Source organism: Seriola lalandi, unplaced genomic scaffold (genome assembly GCF_002814215.2).
Source record: "Seriola lalandi dorsalis isolate HSWRI2012SDOR001 ecotype SW California unplaced genomic scaffold, Sedor1 jcf7180002054574, whole genome shotgun sequence".
In the NCBI taxonomy this organism is placed as follows: Eukaryota; Metazoa; Chordata; class Actinopteri; order Carangiformes; family Carangidae; genus Seriola; species Seriola lalandi.
This window is the reverse complement of record NW_019525127.1, coordinates 711,897-727,159: the sequence shown is the minus strand read 5'-3', so window position 1 is coordinate 727,159 and position 15,263 is coordinate 711,897. Positions and strand designations below refer to the sequence as shown.

The window sequence follows — 15,263 nt, the reverse complement described above, 5'->3', positions numbered from 1 at the left end:
GGGCCAGCTGCTCGGGTGGGGCGGTGGTAACTTCCCGGTTTGGCAATGACTACTTTAGGTCCTCGCATTCTCGCGTCACGACCTGGAGATCTTGAGGTCTGGAACAACTACAGAAAAAGAGAAAGCAGAGAGACATGAGTCCAGAAAGTCCAGAAGAGTTACACATGGTCTCTATTTGTGAAGCTATGGAGAACTGAGATCCTCCAGTACTAAATTCACACATGGAGTTCCTCAGGGATCAATTCTGGGTCCTTTTCTATTCTCTATCTATTTGCTAGTTACTATAGCTTGCTAGATTTCACTTCACAGCATGATGGTTCTTCCCAAATGTTGAATGTTGTAAACGAGTACACAGCTTAGCGTTGGTTTTATACCCTGAAATACAAGACCATTACTATGTGGACTTTTGTCCTGCATTTGCTTTTATACATTTATCTGTTAAACTGCACTTATTTCCTCTTTAATCTTTATATTTTATCACACTGTGCATTTCTCGGTCTTATGTCTTTTGAAAAGTGCTATATAAATAAAGTTAATATTATTACTATGTGTTTCTGTATGTAAAGGTTATTGTACAACGGTCCCTGTCTGCTAAGAACATGAGTCATGTGAAAGGAGCATCGATCCTCGCTGCCTATCTGAAGATTCTGCCCTTCATCTTCATCATCCTCCCTGGCATGATCAGCCGAGCTCTCTATCCAGGTGCATACACAAACATGAGGGCAAACGATCACACACCTTTTAATTAGGAAAAGGGCATGACATGTTTAACTGTAAACAAGTACCAGCTTGCTTTGACACCACAGATGATACACACCCTTTTCAGGTGAATTCGTAAAAAGTTGGGAGGAATTATCTGCATCCTACCTGTAAATGGAGAATCACTGAGCTGTGTCCTCTACATGCTCATGAGGCTCCCAGGAATAATGTTTGTCATGACTCATGACAACTCTGCACTTGTTTTCGCCAGTGATTGCTCATTAAACATTAAAACAGGATTTAAAAGATTTAGACAAGCATTGTGTCTTCATCTACTTCAACATCAGTGTTACATAAAACTGCACCTTACAATTATTTTCATAAATGAATAGTCTTATTATTATTATTTCAGTTAATCTATTAATTATTTAGTTAATAAAATGTGGGAAAATAGTGAAAAATACCTATCCCAATTTCCTGCCACCTTCAGTGATCTCTCCATAGTGCTTATTTCGTCTGACCATCACTCTAAAACTCAAAGATTCAATGAACAATGTTATAAAACAGAAATAAGCACCAAATTCTTAAAAAAAACGAAAGGTGGAACTGGGTATGATTTGGCATTTTTGCTTGAAAAATATCTTAAACTATGAAGCAGTGTAGTAGTGTACTTTTTCTGTTGGTCAATTAACCAACTAATTGTTTCGGGTTAACAATCATTTTTCACATTTAATCTGTTATTTAAATTTACTGTTAAACTGTTTAATTGTTTAGTCTGTAAAATATTAGAAAACATGACTTGGATTGTTGTAAAACAGAAAATGCAGCAAATCCTCACATTTGAGAAGCTGGAACCAGCAAATATAAAGATTCATTGTTTGCCATTATTTTTCTATGACATATTGTTTCAACTATAGAGGAAAAGTTATATTGAAATGAATTACCTCACCTGTCCTATGTGCCTGTGTGGTGAGGGGTGACCTTGTCTGCGGAGCTGCTGTGATTGGCGGATGAGGTCCTTGCTGTCCTCTGGCTGGCTTGGCTCTCGCAGGTCCAGCATGCTCTGGGAGAGGCGGGCCATCATGTTGACTCCATCTCCCTGGCGATGCCCGTGACCTGAACCAGTCGTCACTCCATTTGTCAACAGGTCACTTGGCTCCTGCTGGGAATCATAAAACTCCTCCTCTGACGCCGTGGAAGCGCTTGAAGGATCGTCATTGGCTGCTCGGTCACACATGACCTTGGTGCTGTCTTGGCTGCCGTCTTCGTTGCTGCATGAGTCCCTGCAATCATTCTTTGATGTTATGCGGCCACGACCCTCTCCGGTTCTCTTTTTGCTAGAAGAGCCATCTAGACTTTCCAGTTGGTCCATTTTTACCAGAGTCACCAGTGGTTGGTTAAGCTGCTCTGAGGGAGCAGAGTCAATGACTAAATGCAGTGTGCGGCGTTTGGGAACAGGAGGTGCTGCAGTTTGTGCCTCTGGAGTTTCTTTAGCACTGTCTTTTGGCTGTGAATCAGCAGTTACTTTGGTTGATGATTTGGGTGTGTGCGCATTTTTGTGTGTGTCTTGTGCTGGAGGTGTCTTGGGCTGCTGAGGGGCCTCTTTGGAATCTGTTGCATCAGTTTGGCCTTTATTCAGAGTAGTGTGTGTTTTCTCTTTATCCTGTTTTTTGGTTGGACTCACAGGAGTACAGACTTCTGTACTTGTATTCCCAGAGGGATTTTTGGCTTTTCCTGCAGCGTTGGCATCCTGACCTGATGCAGGTCCCCCAGTCTGTGCTGCTAGTGCCAGTGGTGAGCTGAAGCGTATAGCCTGGCTGACCTCAAACCTCTCCGACCTCTGTAGGTGAACCCGATTGGCCCGCTTTTCATCCCTGATGTTGATGAAGCCAATCACATCGCTGGGTGGGTCTGGCTCTGGCCAGGTGGGCAGGTATGGAATCAGGTACGCTTTCTCCAGATGGGCTAATCCTGGGTGTATGGGTGGCTCTTCGATAACGCCCTTAAGACGCCCTTTCATCATTTTTAGCCCAGTGGGATTCTGAGAGTTTGAGTTCTTGTTGCTGGAGTTCTGGTCAGAGGAGGCTGGACTTGTGTGGGTTCCTGTGGCAACCAGGGCGTATTTGGGATTGATGAGCTTCCTAGCAACAGCGGCTGACACAGGAGCAGGAGCCGTGTGAGGGATCAGGTCAGGGATTGGTTCGTCTACCAATGGAACCTTGCTGAGAGACACACCTCTGGACGAGAGGTAAAGGTCACGAAACTGTAGGTCAAACGTCTCTACTGCCTGTCCTGTGATCACAGTGATGAGGTTACGGTCCAAACGAGAGGAAGACCAGGTGAAGCTGGAAGAGTAGAGACATGGAAACATAAATTCACAGCAGTGATTCCCCCATTAATGTGCTTGTCTAAAGGGTGCTCACATTTGGAACATTCTGTCTACTAACCAGTTCCTGTTTGTCTATTCAAAATACTTTCTTTCTTGTCATGACTCATAATGAGAAAACCCAAAAACCTAGTGTAATCATGACACCAGACATTTGTAGAACAAAGGATACATTGTTTAATAGATGACAATAACAGTAAACTGTAAAGTCTGTGTGTTGAAGTGAAGGTTTATAATCAGTCCAATTTTCAGAAAGTAGCGATGGAAGGAAAATTTCTGCAAGCAATAGATCTGCTACACTGGTGCAATTGGCGTACAATGCTGTCAGCTTAAATTAATTTTTTAACCACTTGGGAGCTGAGCAAAAAGCTCTATACTCAACAATGACATATCATCTTATTAAGTTATTATGGTGAACAAATTAGCTAACAGTTGCATATTTACAACCAATCACGTGTAAGCTCTGTTTTGGTCTCCACCAATACCTGAGGGACATATCTGGCTCTTTCACAGCTAAATGCTCCACTATGTTCACCAGCCAGTCGCAAACTTTGCCAGTTGTTTGGTGCTGGGTTCATAGTGCACAGTTGGTTTATCTGAAACAGTAAAGCTGCATCCAGAAAACCAAAACAGTGAGCTGAAAGACACCAAAACGCTCTGAACAGTGAAAGTGAACTGGGTAATGAGTGATTATTTTCTGTGGCTTCTTCTCTTTAAGTGACCCCCATCACAATAGTCATATGATCAGTTGCCAATTAGTGCACTCAAACAATATGCAAACATACCCAACATGTTGTATAGGACACTGCTCACCTGTATGAACCAGAGATGGCTCTGTCTCCATCGACCAGGAGAAACTTCTGGCTCAGCGAACCACGCACCTTCTGTGCCGACCGTGTGAAGAACTCCACACCTCCACAGCAGCGCACGCGCACATTCTACCCACATACACATACATACAGAGTTAATGCTATGTAAACAAAGGCACTTGGGGATTTAGTAGTTACAGGAGGAGGGATTTTAGTGAACAAAAGGTAAATAAAGGCAACATGAGCACGGAGAGACAGAAAAGAATGTGTTTTCTCATTGCTCAAGAACAGCTCTCTAATACCACCATAACTTCTTGTTGGCTGACTCTACAGGTTAGAGCTTGGACAATCTATGTATGTGCATGCTTGTATGACACACCCTGCGGTGTTTGTCTTCAGCCCTGTGATAAGGGTGTGGTTCCAAGCCGAGCGTTACCTCGTAAGTAAATGTTCTGTGCGAGATCTCACAGCAGACACTAACCATTGGATGTCGTAAAATGCTCATAATGAGACCGGAGACGACAGATAAGAAATAAGTTGAAAGAAGGGGAATATCTGTTGGTTAAAGCAATGAGGAAGGAAGAAAGAGAAATGAAAGAGAAACATGTTACCAAAAGTAAACTGAGCGTGTACATGGTTTATTTAATTGCCTGCAGCATAGGCAGGAATGTGCTTAGTGTCTTTCTGGTTTCCAGACAATTTTTTTTAGAAAATCCCCTGAGAAACACTAAGTGTTTTCTGTTACTGCCTAGACCAGTTCAGCTCAGATATTGAGCCTATGGCATACAACTTGCTTTTGCACGAACCTTACCAAGGCCTGCGGCAAAAACCTATTAACACCTTGGTCAATCATGTGCCCTCCTTTCAAATAATTCCCTTATAAATAACCTTTTCCTACTATTGTATACTTGTAAAGGATTAGCCAACTAGCTCATCTCCAAATCTAGCTCATCCCCCAGTTTATCAAAACATCATCTGGATGTGTGCATCTGTATACATACCTTTAGGTGTCCACGGTGCATATCGGCTCTGCCACACATGGAAAGAAAGCAGGGGACTGCAGCCATGTCAATAATTATATATACAGGAACTCTGCGTTTGAATGCCGCATCCAGCAGGTCTCGAAAGATATCCACGTCCGTAAACACATCCATCACCACAGCTATTACCTACACACATACACACACAAAAAACACAGACAGGAAACCACAAAGGGTGTTAGTGTTTCTTGGTCTGTGAGGTTGGGTTTGATTTAAGCTGCTCTTATCAACAATATTAAACTCATTAAACCCTCAAAGGAAGCCAGGCACTTGTAAGATCTGCATTTGAACAATAAATGAAATCCTTAAAGACAGAGATTGTTCTTGCTGCCCTCAAACTAGATGTGCCATAAAAAGACTGCTAGAAACAAAGAGTCTTTTGCAGGGTGGTGATAAAGTGAGAAGTGACTGGATGGTGTGTTCAACAACCCAGCAGTACTGGTGACAGCAGGGTACTCTTCACACAGAGCTGCCTATTCACTCTTCAACTGACCCAGTTTTGAGTTAAAACTGCAGAAATAGAGGTTAGTCCCAAACATGGACAACTTAGTTCACAAACTGAACAAGAAATCAGATCTGAAAAAACTAGTTACTGAACTTTTACATTAGAATAGTTTAATACAGATTGCAAATCGACTTTATTATGATTGCCCTCTTGTCTACTTGCACCCAGTGAGACACGGTCTTGCCAATCACAGAAAAAGAAAACTAGAAAAGGGTAAAAGAAATAGAAGGTTTTGAAGATAAGCTGTAATGCGTAACATTAAATACTCTTTAAAATGCGGGAAAAAACTATACATACAAACCCTGCATAGGGCAGAGTTTGTTTGTAGTTGAGTTCAGTTGAACATTAGCCTTGGAAAAAATGTTGTTTTTGCATATGGATGTGTTGGGTCTGTACTGCCTTCCAAGCAGTCTCATTAATTGAGGTCTTACTGTTTGTTGCTCTGACCCAGAGCTGAACTAATATATGTTCATGTGCCAGCATTCATGTATGCGAGAGGTAAAGGTTAGAGTTTTGGCATGTAGCATATTCAGTGACGTCAGAGAATTTTTTTCCACTAGCGTGTCAAGATCAGACTTGCTTCATTATAAAAACTTTGTTGAGTGCATGTGTGAGTTGGCACATGTGAGAGAAAAGAAAGGGAAGTAGGTGTGTGAGGAAATACAAAGGGAAATGATCAGATGTAAATGGACAAAAACAAAGTCAAACTCTGACCGAGATAATGGATAAAATTCAATCCAAAAAAGCCAATGTCAGATTATTGATATATGATTTAGCCAAGTATCGCTGTCTGTGTTGTGACAGCAGAAAACTGAAGAGGAAAATCTCTGATCAAAAAATTCATTCTTAATTTGTCAGTGATTTAACATAAAATAATGTAAACAATGATGGTAAACTAGAAGGTTAATAAAAATCACCAAATAACATAATGCAATTTGACACACTTAGGGCAGCAACTAACAATTATTTTCATGCAAATTATTTTCTCGGTTCATAGATCACTATTTTTTTTCTTCTACAATGTCTCAGACCTGACAGTCACATCTTCAGATGCATTGTTTTATACAAAACACTTAAAAATTAATTTTTATCATGTATGACAGAGAAAACAACAACCTAATACTGGAAAACCTGGAATCAGAGAAAGTATGGGATGTTTGACTGAAAAGATTACAAAAACCAACAGACAATTTTTTTCTATTAATTGACTAATTGATTAATCAACTGATTAATTCAAGTAGCTTAAAATGGAAAGTACTTCTAATTTGTACTTGAGTAAGTGCACCATTTCCACCACTGGTTTCTGTTTTTCTTTATCTCTGGGTTGTTTGTGTTATTTTCTGTTTGATTTGCTGGAGATTGCCTGAACTTTCTCATACACCACCAATTGGGTTACCATCATCATCATCATCATCATCACCACCACCATCACCACCATGACCCTCATCCTCATCCTCTTCTCCCACCTTCTGCGCTGAAGCAATGCTCTTCCGCACCACCTCCTTGATGTGCGTGTGCCCCTCAGTTGGAGGCTGGGTGTACACGGTCACCCGCGTCACCCCTCGGTAAGAAATGCAGTCGGGCCACCCCAGGTCCAGCTCAGCCACTGAGGCCTCAGATCGGTCTGGCCAGTACTGGAGCGACACCTCGCCGTCTCCACCTTCTTCCGCAGATCCTGGGGTGATGTTCCCCGGGCCTGGCGTCTCTGATTTCTGGTGATGCTCGTGCCCGGGCCGGTAGGCCTCCGCTGTGTGTGCAATCCGCTCCAGCTCCGGTTCTGAGAGGAACTCCCGGACGCCATTCTTGCGGGTGTAGTCCGTGAAGGCGTCGCGGCCCTTGGTGACGAGAGCCTCGAGCGCAAGCCGTTGGTCCTCGCTGTAGAAAAACTCCGGTTTGCTCTCGCTCACGCGCAAGTTGACGTGGTGATCGTCCAGACACTGGATCTGAGACAGCGCCATGGCCTCAGTTTATCCACCGGTCACTAAACAGTTAAGTACTGAAACCACTCTGACCCAGTTTCGACTCGTCGGTCCGAAGGGTCAAACGTCAAAAGAGTGCGATCTGTCATTACGGTCCATAACGTGTCCGCGTGACCTGGGCCCGTGAAGTGAGATCCTCCGGTGGAAAACGATTTTCATCTGATGGAAATGAACCGCTAGAAGAGTGGCTCAGAAAGAGGCTCCACCTCAGCCCAGATATCAGGTTACTCAAACACTCAGGTGTTGTTAGAACAAAGCTCGCCCCCGCTCAGCACCACGCCTTTTCACCTGACAGGGGCCGGGTAACTGCAGAGGCGACCCGGTTCAGCTGCTCTAGCCGCGGGGCCCGGCAGACATGGAGGCAGCAGGCAGCTGTCTGGGTGGATGAGTGTGTCTGTGTGTCTGCCAGTGAGTCAAGCCAAAGCGGAACATGTACTTGAGATAGAGAATTACGATCATTAATCCTGCTTTGAAAGTGTTGAAACAGAGTGTGACTCAGTCTAACTTGTTGCGCTGACGAGACACTTTTCCTCTTTGTTTGTTGGAGTCTGACAGAAGCGGCTCACAGCTGCTCGAAAACGGCAACTGTTGAGTTCAGCGTGAGACAAAAAAGTCGTAAATTTCACTAACGTGGCACATGCGAGTCCAAACTTTCACGGGGTTCCGAGTTCACCGCGGTTTAACTTTTCTCGTTTTCCTTGAAAACGTCCCTCCAGGCTTAAGGTCCAGTAGAGCAGTGTGCTGGAGCTGCCGGTCAGTGTCTCACCCTGGAATTCGGCAACGGAAGCTCAGCTACCGGGGGCAGAAAGGCGGAGTGTCCGGTAGTTGGTTAGGAAAGTGGGTTTAAACTCCACCCTCCTGTCTGGATAGAAGGAGAGAAACCTTGTTTTTCTTCCAGACCCTTACGAAAGACAGTGAAATAACTAACCCAGTATGTTTTACCGGCACTACGGGACTCAATTATGGTATTAGATAGAATTTATAAGGAAGATGATGTAATCCAGAGCACATGGGCAAAGGGGTACTCGGCTTTTTGCCATTTGGTGTAATTGCTGGACAATGATGTGTCACTGAATGGTCTGCTGGTATTTCCGGTGATAAAACACTGTGGGAAATAACGAATGTCTGAGTCAGTTCTAATATAGTTCAAGACTAAAAGGAGGTCAGTTTTAGGTGTTCCTATATGGAGAACCAACACACAGAAAAGTGACCCTTACTGTTAGTCCACTTTTTGCCAACTAACAGATCTGATGTTAATGTTTCTGTGTTTCTAATGTGTAATTCAATGTCAGTGTAATTCTAAGGCAAGGCAAGTTTATTCAACCACAAGGCTATTCAAAGAGTAAAATAAAGTAGGCTGCAGAGTGGAGTTTACAAATTTAATGTAGTAACCCAGGGAAAAAAGTGATGAAGGCCACTTTTCTAATGTGCCATGATAGCGATTTGTACAGGCACATAGTGAACAAAGGATGAATGTGGTCATACAGACTGTGCCATTTATTTTTTTTTGTAGGCTATCGCCTGCATATTTCATACTTCAACACATCTAAAATACATAAAACATTGGCTATATTAGAATTATGCCTGCCAAAGGAAGCCATTCTTTGTGAAATCTAAGTTGGAAGAATATAATAATATAATCAAATAAAAAGTATCTAGTTAAGATACTTTCACTGCAAAATAAGGTTTTGTTTTTCGACGACCTACATTCATACTGAAGTAAATTTTACCCCAGTTCGTTTGCCTGTTCTTTAGCAGAAATTAGAGACAACATGAATTCTGCATTAGCTAAGTATTTAGTTTCGTGTGAATGATATTGGACTGTCCTCATGTTTCAGACACTGTTGGATGTGTGGACCCTGAGGAGTGTGTGCGAGTGTGTGGAGCTGAGGTAGGATGCTCCAACATCGCTTTTCCCAAACTGGTCATTGAACTCATGCCAAGCGGTGAGAATACTGCAGATTTTTTATGTTTTAATATGTGTCAATGTGTGATAAGTTTTTTGTAATTTTTCCCCTGCATGCATCTGTGTGTGTATTACAGGCTTGCGGGGGCTTATGATAGCAGTAATGATGGCAGCTCTGATGTCGTCACTGACCTCCATCTTCAACAGCAGCTCCACACTCTTCACCATGGACATCTGGAAGAAACATCGCCCACAAGCCACGGAGAAAGAGCTGCTACTGGTCGGCAGGTATATTACACAGGGTGGCCCGGTGGTCAGACAACATTCATTGTGCTTTAGTGTCCTTGAGCAGGACTTTAAAGCCCTCTCAGTGCTGTGGAGGGTGAAATGTTGACACTAGGACCGATAAAGAGAAGCTTGTTTGTAGAGAAAGTGAGACAGATGTGCTGCACGTGTTTTCTTGCAGGATTGTGACCGTGATCTTGGTGGTGGTGAGTGTGGTGTGGATCCCCATCCTACAGTCGGCCAACAGTGGCCAGCTGTATGTTTACATCCAGTCTGTGACGAGCTACCTTGCTCCACCGGTCACTGCTGTTTTCACTCTGGCTGTCTTCTGGAAGAGAACCAATGAGCAGGTACATAACTCACACAAAACCACATGCATGAGTATTTCCATTGGGGCTACAACTTCTGATCATTTTGTTATCTATTAATCTGACTTTTCTATTCATCAATTCATGGTTTTACCAATAAAATGTCAGAAAACAGCAAAAAAAAAAATTGTCCACCACAACTTTCCAGAGCCTATGTCTTCAAATGACTTGTTTTGTATGATCAACAGTCCAAAACCCAAATATATTTAATTATATGAGTGAAAAAAATGTTTGGCAGTTTTACATCAAATTACTCAGCAGAACATTCTGAAGTTTTGATGTTTTCCTCTTTGCACTGTTTGTCCTTTCTCCTACACCGTACTGGTGTGCAGTTTTATTAGTCTCACATGGGATCCAGCTAAGTGCAAACATCCCTCACTGCTTGGTGCAGAGTCTTGTGTGTGTGTGTGTGTGTGTGTGTGTGTGTGTGTGTGTTGTGAAGTGTATTGTTTATTATTTCCTCTTATAAGGCTGGAATGAACATGCTGCTCTTTCACTGCAATAAATGAAAGTGATTGTTATCAGACAGAAACAGAGTGCAAGTGAGGGAAAGTGTGATAATTAGAAGATAAAGATTATAAAGTTGGATAAAAGACATAACAGTGGTTTAGTAGGAGTCTGGATCAGCCAAGAGCTAAAAACACATGTTGAAAGACTGAAATACTTAAACTGCAAGTAAAGACTAGTCTGCTGGATAGTCAAGATCACTGTTTATTACAACATGTCCTGGGTGTGTCTCCACTCTGCTGGAACGCTGTTCAACCAGTGAAATGAAGAGGATTTTATCAGGTCTTTTTAGATTGAAAGGTCTTTATTCCCCTTTACTGTAATGTAAATTACTTCTATCCAACTCTGGATGACACAGATACAGTGTCTGCTTTATATTACATTCCACTTTTATTACAATGAGTTTACAAATCATTTGCCTGGGGATACTATATGAGTTGGCAACAGCCCAGAAAATACTGATCTGGGAATTTGCAGGTCAAAGGACGTCGTTGTTATATAAAATCAGTGCTAGTGTTGTGGAAAGCAATGTCAATCTGTCAGTTGGTCTTTTCAACACTTTGGTCTAGACCTAAGTATATCAACCACTGGATGGATTTTTATAAAATGTAGTATTGACTTTCATGTTCGCCATAGGACATTTTTTTTAGACTGAGAAAAGACCAAAGCCATGCTGACAGGAGGAGTTATAAAATGTCACAGCCATCCATTGCTGTTTGATGCTACCATTTCAAATTAAGACCTATTAAAATAAAAGGATATGCAGAAGGGTCAACAGCCCTGTTACATAAGAGGTGTGAGCTTTTTATTTGTTCAGTGAAACACAGTGAGATAATCGCTTTAAGAATCTAAATGGTGTTGACTCATGGGGTCAAAGGGAACATGTCACTGCACAGGATGTGTCACACGCTGACACTGTGGAGAGTAATTTCGTGAGAATATGATGTACTCTTTGAACCAGAGCTGCAATTGTAACTCATAAAAACATTAGTAAACCCTGTAATTAGTGTGATTATGTCTTTAACACATGTCATCTTATGTATTCATCTCTATCTTCCTTTGTATAAAAACATTTTAGGATTTTTTAAAACAAAACCAACAAAAACTATGTGCGTTTAGATTTATATGAACTAAAACCAGAAAAACAGATCATTTCACAATAGTTGGCAATGTAACAACAAAAAAAACTGTTACCTTAAATGATTTTGTTCACCTGTAGAAAAATAGATCAAAGAGAAAAATGGTTTACAGTAACGAGCATAAGGAAGGAGAAGAGAGAGAGAGAGAGAGAGGAGGAAAAGTGAGAAAATATGATGAGAAGTGACAAGGTGACCTCTTGTGCATTAAGTCGAACTGCACAGATCACATTCTTTGGTGAAGGTTGAAAAGAGAAAGAGACAGATGTTGATTGGTGCCAGTGCACTTGTGTCTAAATATGTGGCAGGACAAAGAAGACAAAATTATAATGGTGGGAAAGTGAGAGCATTATGAGCCCGGACACTCCCAGGTGTGACCCAGGGCTGCTCTGTGCATTAGACTGACATTTATATACACTTCAGGAAGGCATGTAATGTCATCTGTATGTGTTTATGTGTGTGTGTTTTCAGGGTGCATTCTGGGGCCTGATGGTTGGTTTGGTGGTGGGTGTGTGTAGGATGGTGCTGGAGTTTGCTTTCCCTCCTCCCAGATGTGGCATTGTGGATTCTGCACCTGCAGTGCTGCGCGGCGTCCACTACCTCCACTTCGCCATACTGCTCTGTGGGCTCACTGCTATCGTGGTTACTATAGTATCACTGCTTACACCCCCACCCAGCCCTGAACAGGTGTGTACACATAGATACAGTAAACAACAGCTCTCTTAGGGAGGTAAAGCTTATCGTAGTGGTTTTTCTGTGGATACACCTGTCATGTTATCTACTGAAAATAAAACAGATGAATCTGAGGTTAAGGAACAGGCAGCTGAGCATTCGAGAGCAGATTATGTGAAGGGTGGCTTCTTAAAGGACAGTCAAAGAGGCCATGCCTATCTAAATCCAAAGGATCAATGACCGACTACAGAGAACAGTAGAAGTATTAAAGTACAGTAGAGGTTTTGTTGCACACAATAGAATGCCGCACCAAATGCTTCATATGTCAAGGCTCACTATTTTAGGTTACCCATGAGTCACAGCCGACATTACTTTAACCTATGTATGAACTCAAAACCCGCTCTGGTAATTAAAAAAAAAAAAATGTCATAACATATTTCAAGAGAATTACCAGATGCTAATTAGTCTGCTTAACCTCGCCCGTAAAACAGTGCACATCAATCCATAACATCACATGTAGAAACTATGCTCGCCACAATTATCTGTAATGTCTCTTATCCAAACAGACAACTGATGTCAATGCACTTTATGTCCACCAAAAATGCAGATAAGCTAAAGTTTTATATAAGTGATTTTCTCTGGTGAATTTTGTTACATAAAAATCTAATCCTTGCTGACTGTGTTGTCTAAGGTGAAGAATCATTGCCCAGAATAAACGTCAAGAATAAAACTGAATTACACAAAGAAATAAAACTCAACAGCCAAATATAATTGTTATACCAGATGTGTAAAAAAAAAAAAAAAAAAAATGCTTGCATGATATCACACAGTTCATACTTCACACTGGCCTGACTGTTTTGCTTGAAATTAGCATGACATTTAACCTATAAAACCACCATCATGCACCATGAAAATAAATAAATACAGTTCATCACTGATGGACTAGTTCAATATTCTGGGAAATATGCAAATTTTCTTTCTTGCGGAGAATTAAATGAGAAGATTGATACCACTCCCATGTCAGTCTTAAATATGAAGCTACACCCAGCAGTGCGTTACCTTAGCATCACATAAAGACTGAGAGCAGGAGGAACCAGCCTGGCTCTGTTCAAATGTAAGAAAATTCACCTCTAAAGCTCACTAATTAACATCTCATTTATATTTCTAGCTGAAGATAGGAGTTTTGTTACCCTAAGTGAGCCTGGCTAGCTGTTTCCCTCTTTTTCCAGTCTTTGTGTTCCGCTAAGCTAACAGATTGATGGCTCCAGCTTCATGTTTACCATACACGCATGAGAGCGGTATCGATCTTCTCATCTAACTCTGTAAGAAAGCAAATAAGCATACGTCCCACAATGGATATTGTCGATAAGGACACTCAGCCTCTCTACATTTATCTTTGGTTGTGTTTATGCCAAAATGTACTGCCTAGTTAGTGAATTACATTTGGTTGCATTGCCTCCCTCTCCTCTCCCAGGTGTGTAACCTGACCTGGTGGACAATAACTGAAGAGCCACAAAGAGAAATTCCTCTACAGAAAGTGTCCTCTGTCAGCCACCGTATCTCCCAGGGTGAGAGTCTGGATATTCACAGCACTGAAAATAAAACCAGCCATCATATGATAGATAGTCATCTACACACACACACACATGCTGCTATAGTTATTGTTTCAGTAACTTCCTGTATCTGCTCTGTGCGTGTGATGTTGCAGGCTCTGAGCCAGCTCGACGGATGACATGTGGTCAGGGGGTAGGTTCCTGTATTGCAGCAGTGCGGCGATCAGGAGAGACTCCAGCTCCCAGAGTTCCCAGTGTGAGAGAGAGTGTGTTCTGGTCCAGGTTCTGCTGTGCTAATGCGCTCCTGCTGATCAGCATTAACATTTTTCTCTATGCATACTTTGCCTGAGTGGAGAATCACATTTAACATCCTGCCTCACAAGGCTGCACAAACCTCTAAATTTATTTTCTTCAACAGCAAATGCTGAGACATTCTTTTATCTGCATCTGGATCCACATCTGCAACAAATTACACATAATGACTGACAATAATAGAATACACATGTCATACTTTTTTATTCAAGTAAGTCCAAAATTTCATGAGAAAATGGTGAAAATGTGCAAAAAGGCCCCTTGTCACAATGTTTTTAAATCATTAGCAGCTCAGGCTGTGTTCAGTGTTGTCCTTTAGAATCACTTCATTACACATACAGTGATTCTACTTATGTGTTTGATGTTATGTTTATTATTTTAACACTGCCCCCACTATAGGATTTCAGGTTGTTCTACTTGTTGTAATCTAAATTTAAAGTCTCAGGAGGGTATTGTACCAATTACAATGAAGCTTGTGGCTTGTAACAAGCTAACATGAATGTGCAGTTAGTGCTTGATGCACATCATATCTTGTACCTAAAGCTTACAAAATATATAGTAAGATAATATAGTACATCTGTGTGGGTTAGGTTGTATGTGACTCATAATTCCATTTCATTTAGAATTTAGATGTTTAATGGTAATTATATAGTTTTGTTGATGGCCTTATATCTGTCAAGTAAGGTTTTTGTGAACCTTCAGTTATTGTTCTAGTGTTCTTTCATGCTGTTAAGCTTATTTTAATTAATATAAATCAGAATTTCTCAACCTTTTCTTGTCCATTACAAATTCTCATGACTCCAGCTATTAGAGTTTTTAAGTTGTCATCACATTCATAACTCAAAATGCATCAAAATTATATTGAAATAATGAAAAGATTTATATTTATTTTTCTATTACAAATTTATCAGTGTTGAAAATCGCCTCCAGCTCCGGTCTACTTGACAACAAGGGGCATCAAGGCTGAGAAACTCTAATAATAATGTCTATGTTGCTGTGCATTCATTTTTTTATTGGTGAAATTCATTAAGAAGTATTGAGAAGCACAAATTGTTGGATGTGAAGATCCTCATGTCAGTCAAGGGACAAAATATCTTGACAACTTG

General features: G+C 41.3%; 2 protein-coding genes across 4 annotated transcripts in view; one reads left to right on the top strand and one right to left on the bottom strand.

The window, feature by feature from the left end:
• sack1gb (scaffolding CK1 anchoring protein Gb) overlaps positions 1-8,183 on the bottom strand; it is a 10,311-nt gene extending 2,128 nt beyond the window's left edge. The window contains exons 1-5 of one of the 3 annotated variants that reach the window (XM_023417389.2): positions 6,906-8,182; positions 4,896-5,063; positions 3,899-4,023; positions 1,644-3,044; positions 1-107 (exon numbers count right to left, since the gene is read on the bottom strand). In XM_023417389.2, the coding sequence (XP_023273157.1) occupies positions 50-107; positions 1,644-3,044; positions 3,899-4,023; positions 4,896-5,063; positions 6,906-7,397 (2,244 nt within the window). In that variant the 5' untranslated portion in view covers positions 7,398-8,182 and the 3' untranslated portion in view covers positions 1-49. Of the gene's footprint in view, positions 108-1,643; positions 3,045-3,898; positions 4,024-4,895; positions 5,064-6,905 lie in introns of all 3 variants that reach the window. The other 2 variants (XM_087176926.1, XM_023417390.2) reach the window with 2 other exon arrangements.
• slc5a10 (solute carrier family 5 member 10) overlaps positions 1-14,729 on the top strand; it is a 22,848-nt gene extending 8,119 nt beyond the window's left edge. Inside the window, exons 9-15 of the mRNA XM_023417391.2 lie at positions 567-702; positions 9,257-9,364; positions 9,462-9,612; positions 9,791-9,959; positions 12,092-12,307; positions 13,767-13,860; positions 14,001-14,729. Coding sequence (XP_023273159.1) covers positions 567-702; positions 9,257-9,364; positions 9,462-9,612; positions 9,791-9,959; positions 12,092-12,307; positions 13,767-13,860; positions 14,001-14,194 — 1,068 coding nt within the window. The 3' untranslated portion in view covers positions 14,195-14,729. The remainder of the gene's footprint in view (positions 1-566; positions 703-9,256; positions 9,365-9,461; positions 9,613-9,790; positions 9,960-12,091; positions 12,308-13,766; positions 13,861-14,000) is intronic.
• Positions 14,730-15,263: the final 534 nt, after the last annotated feature.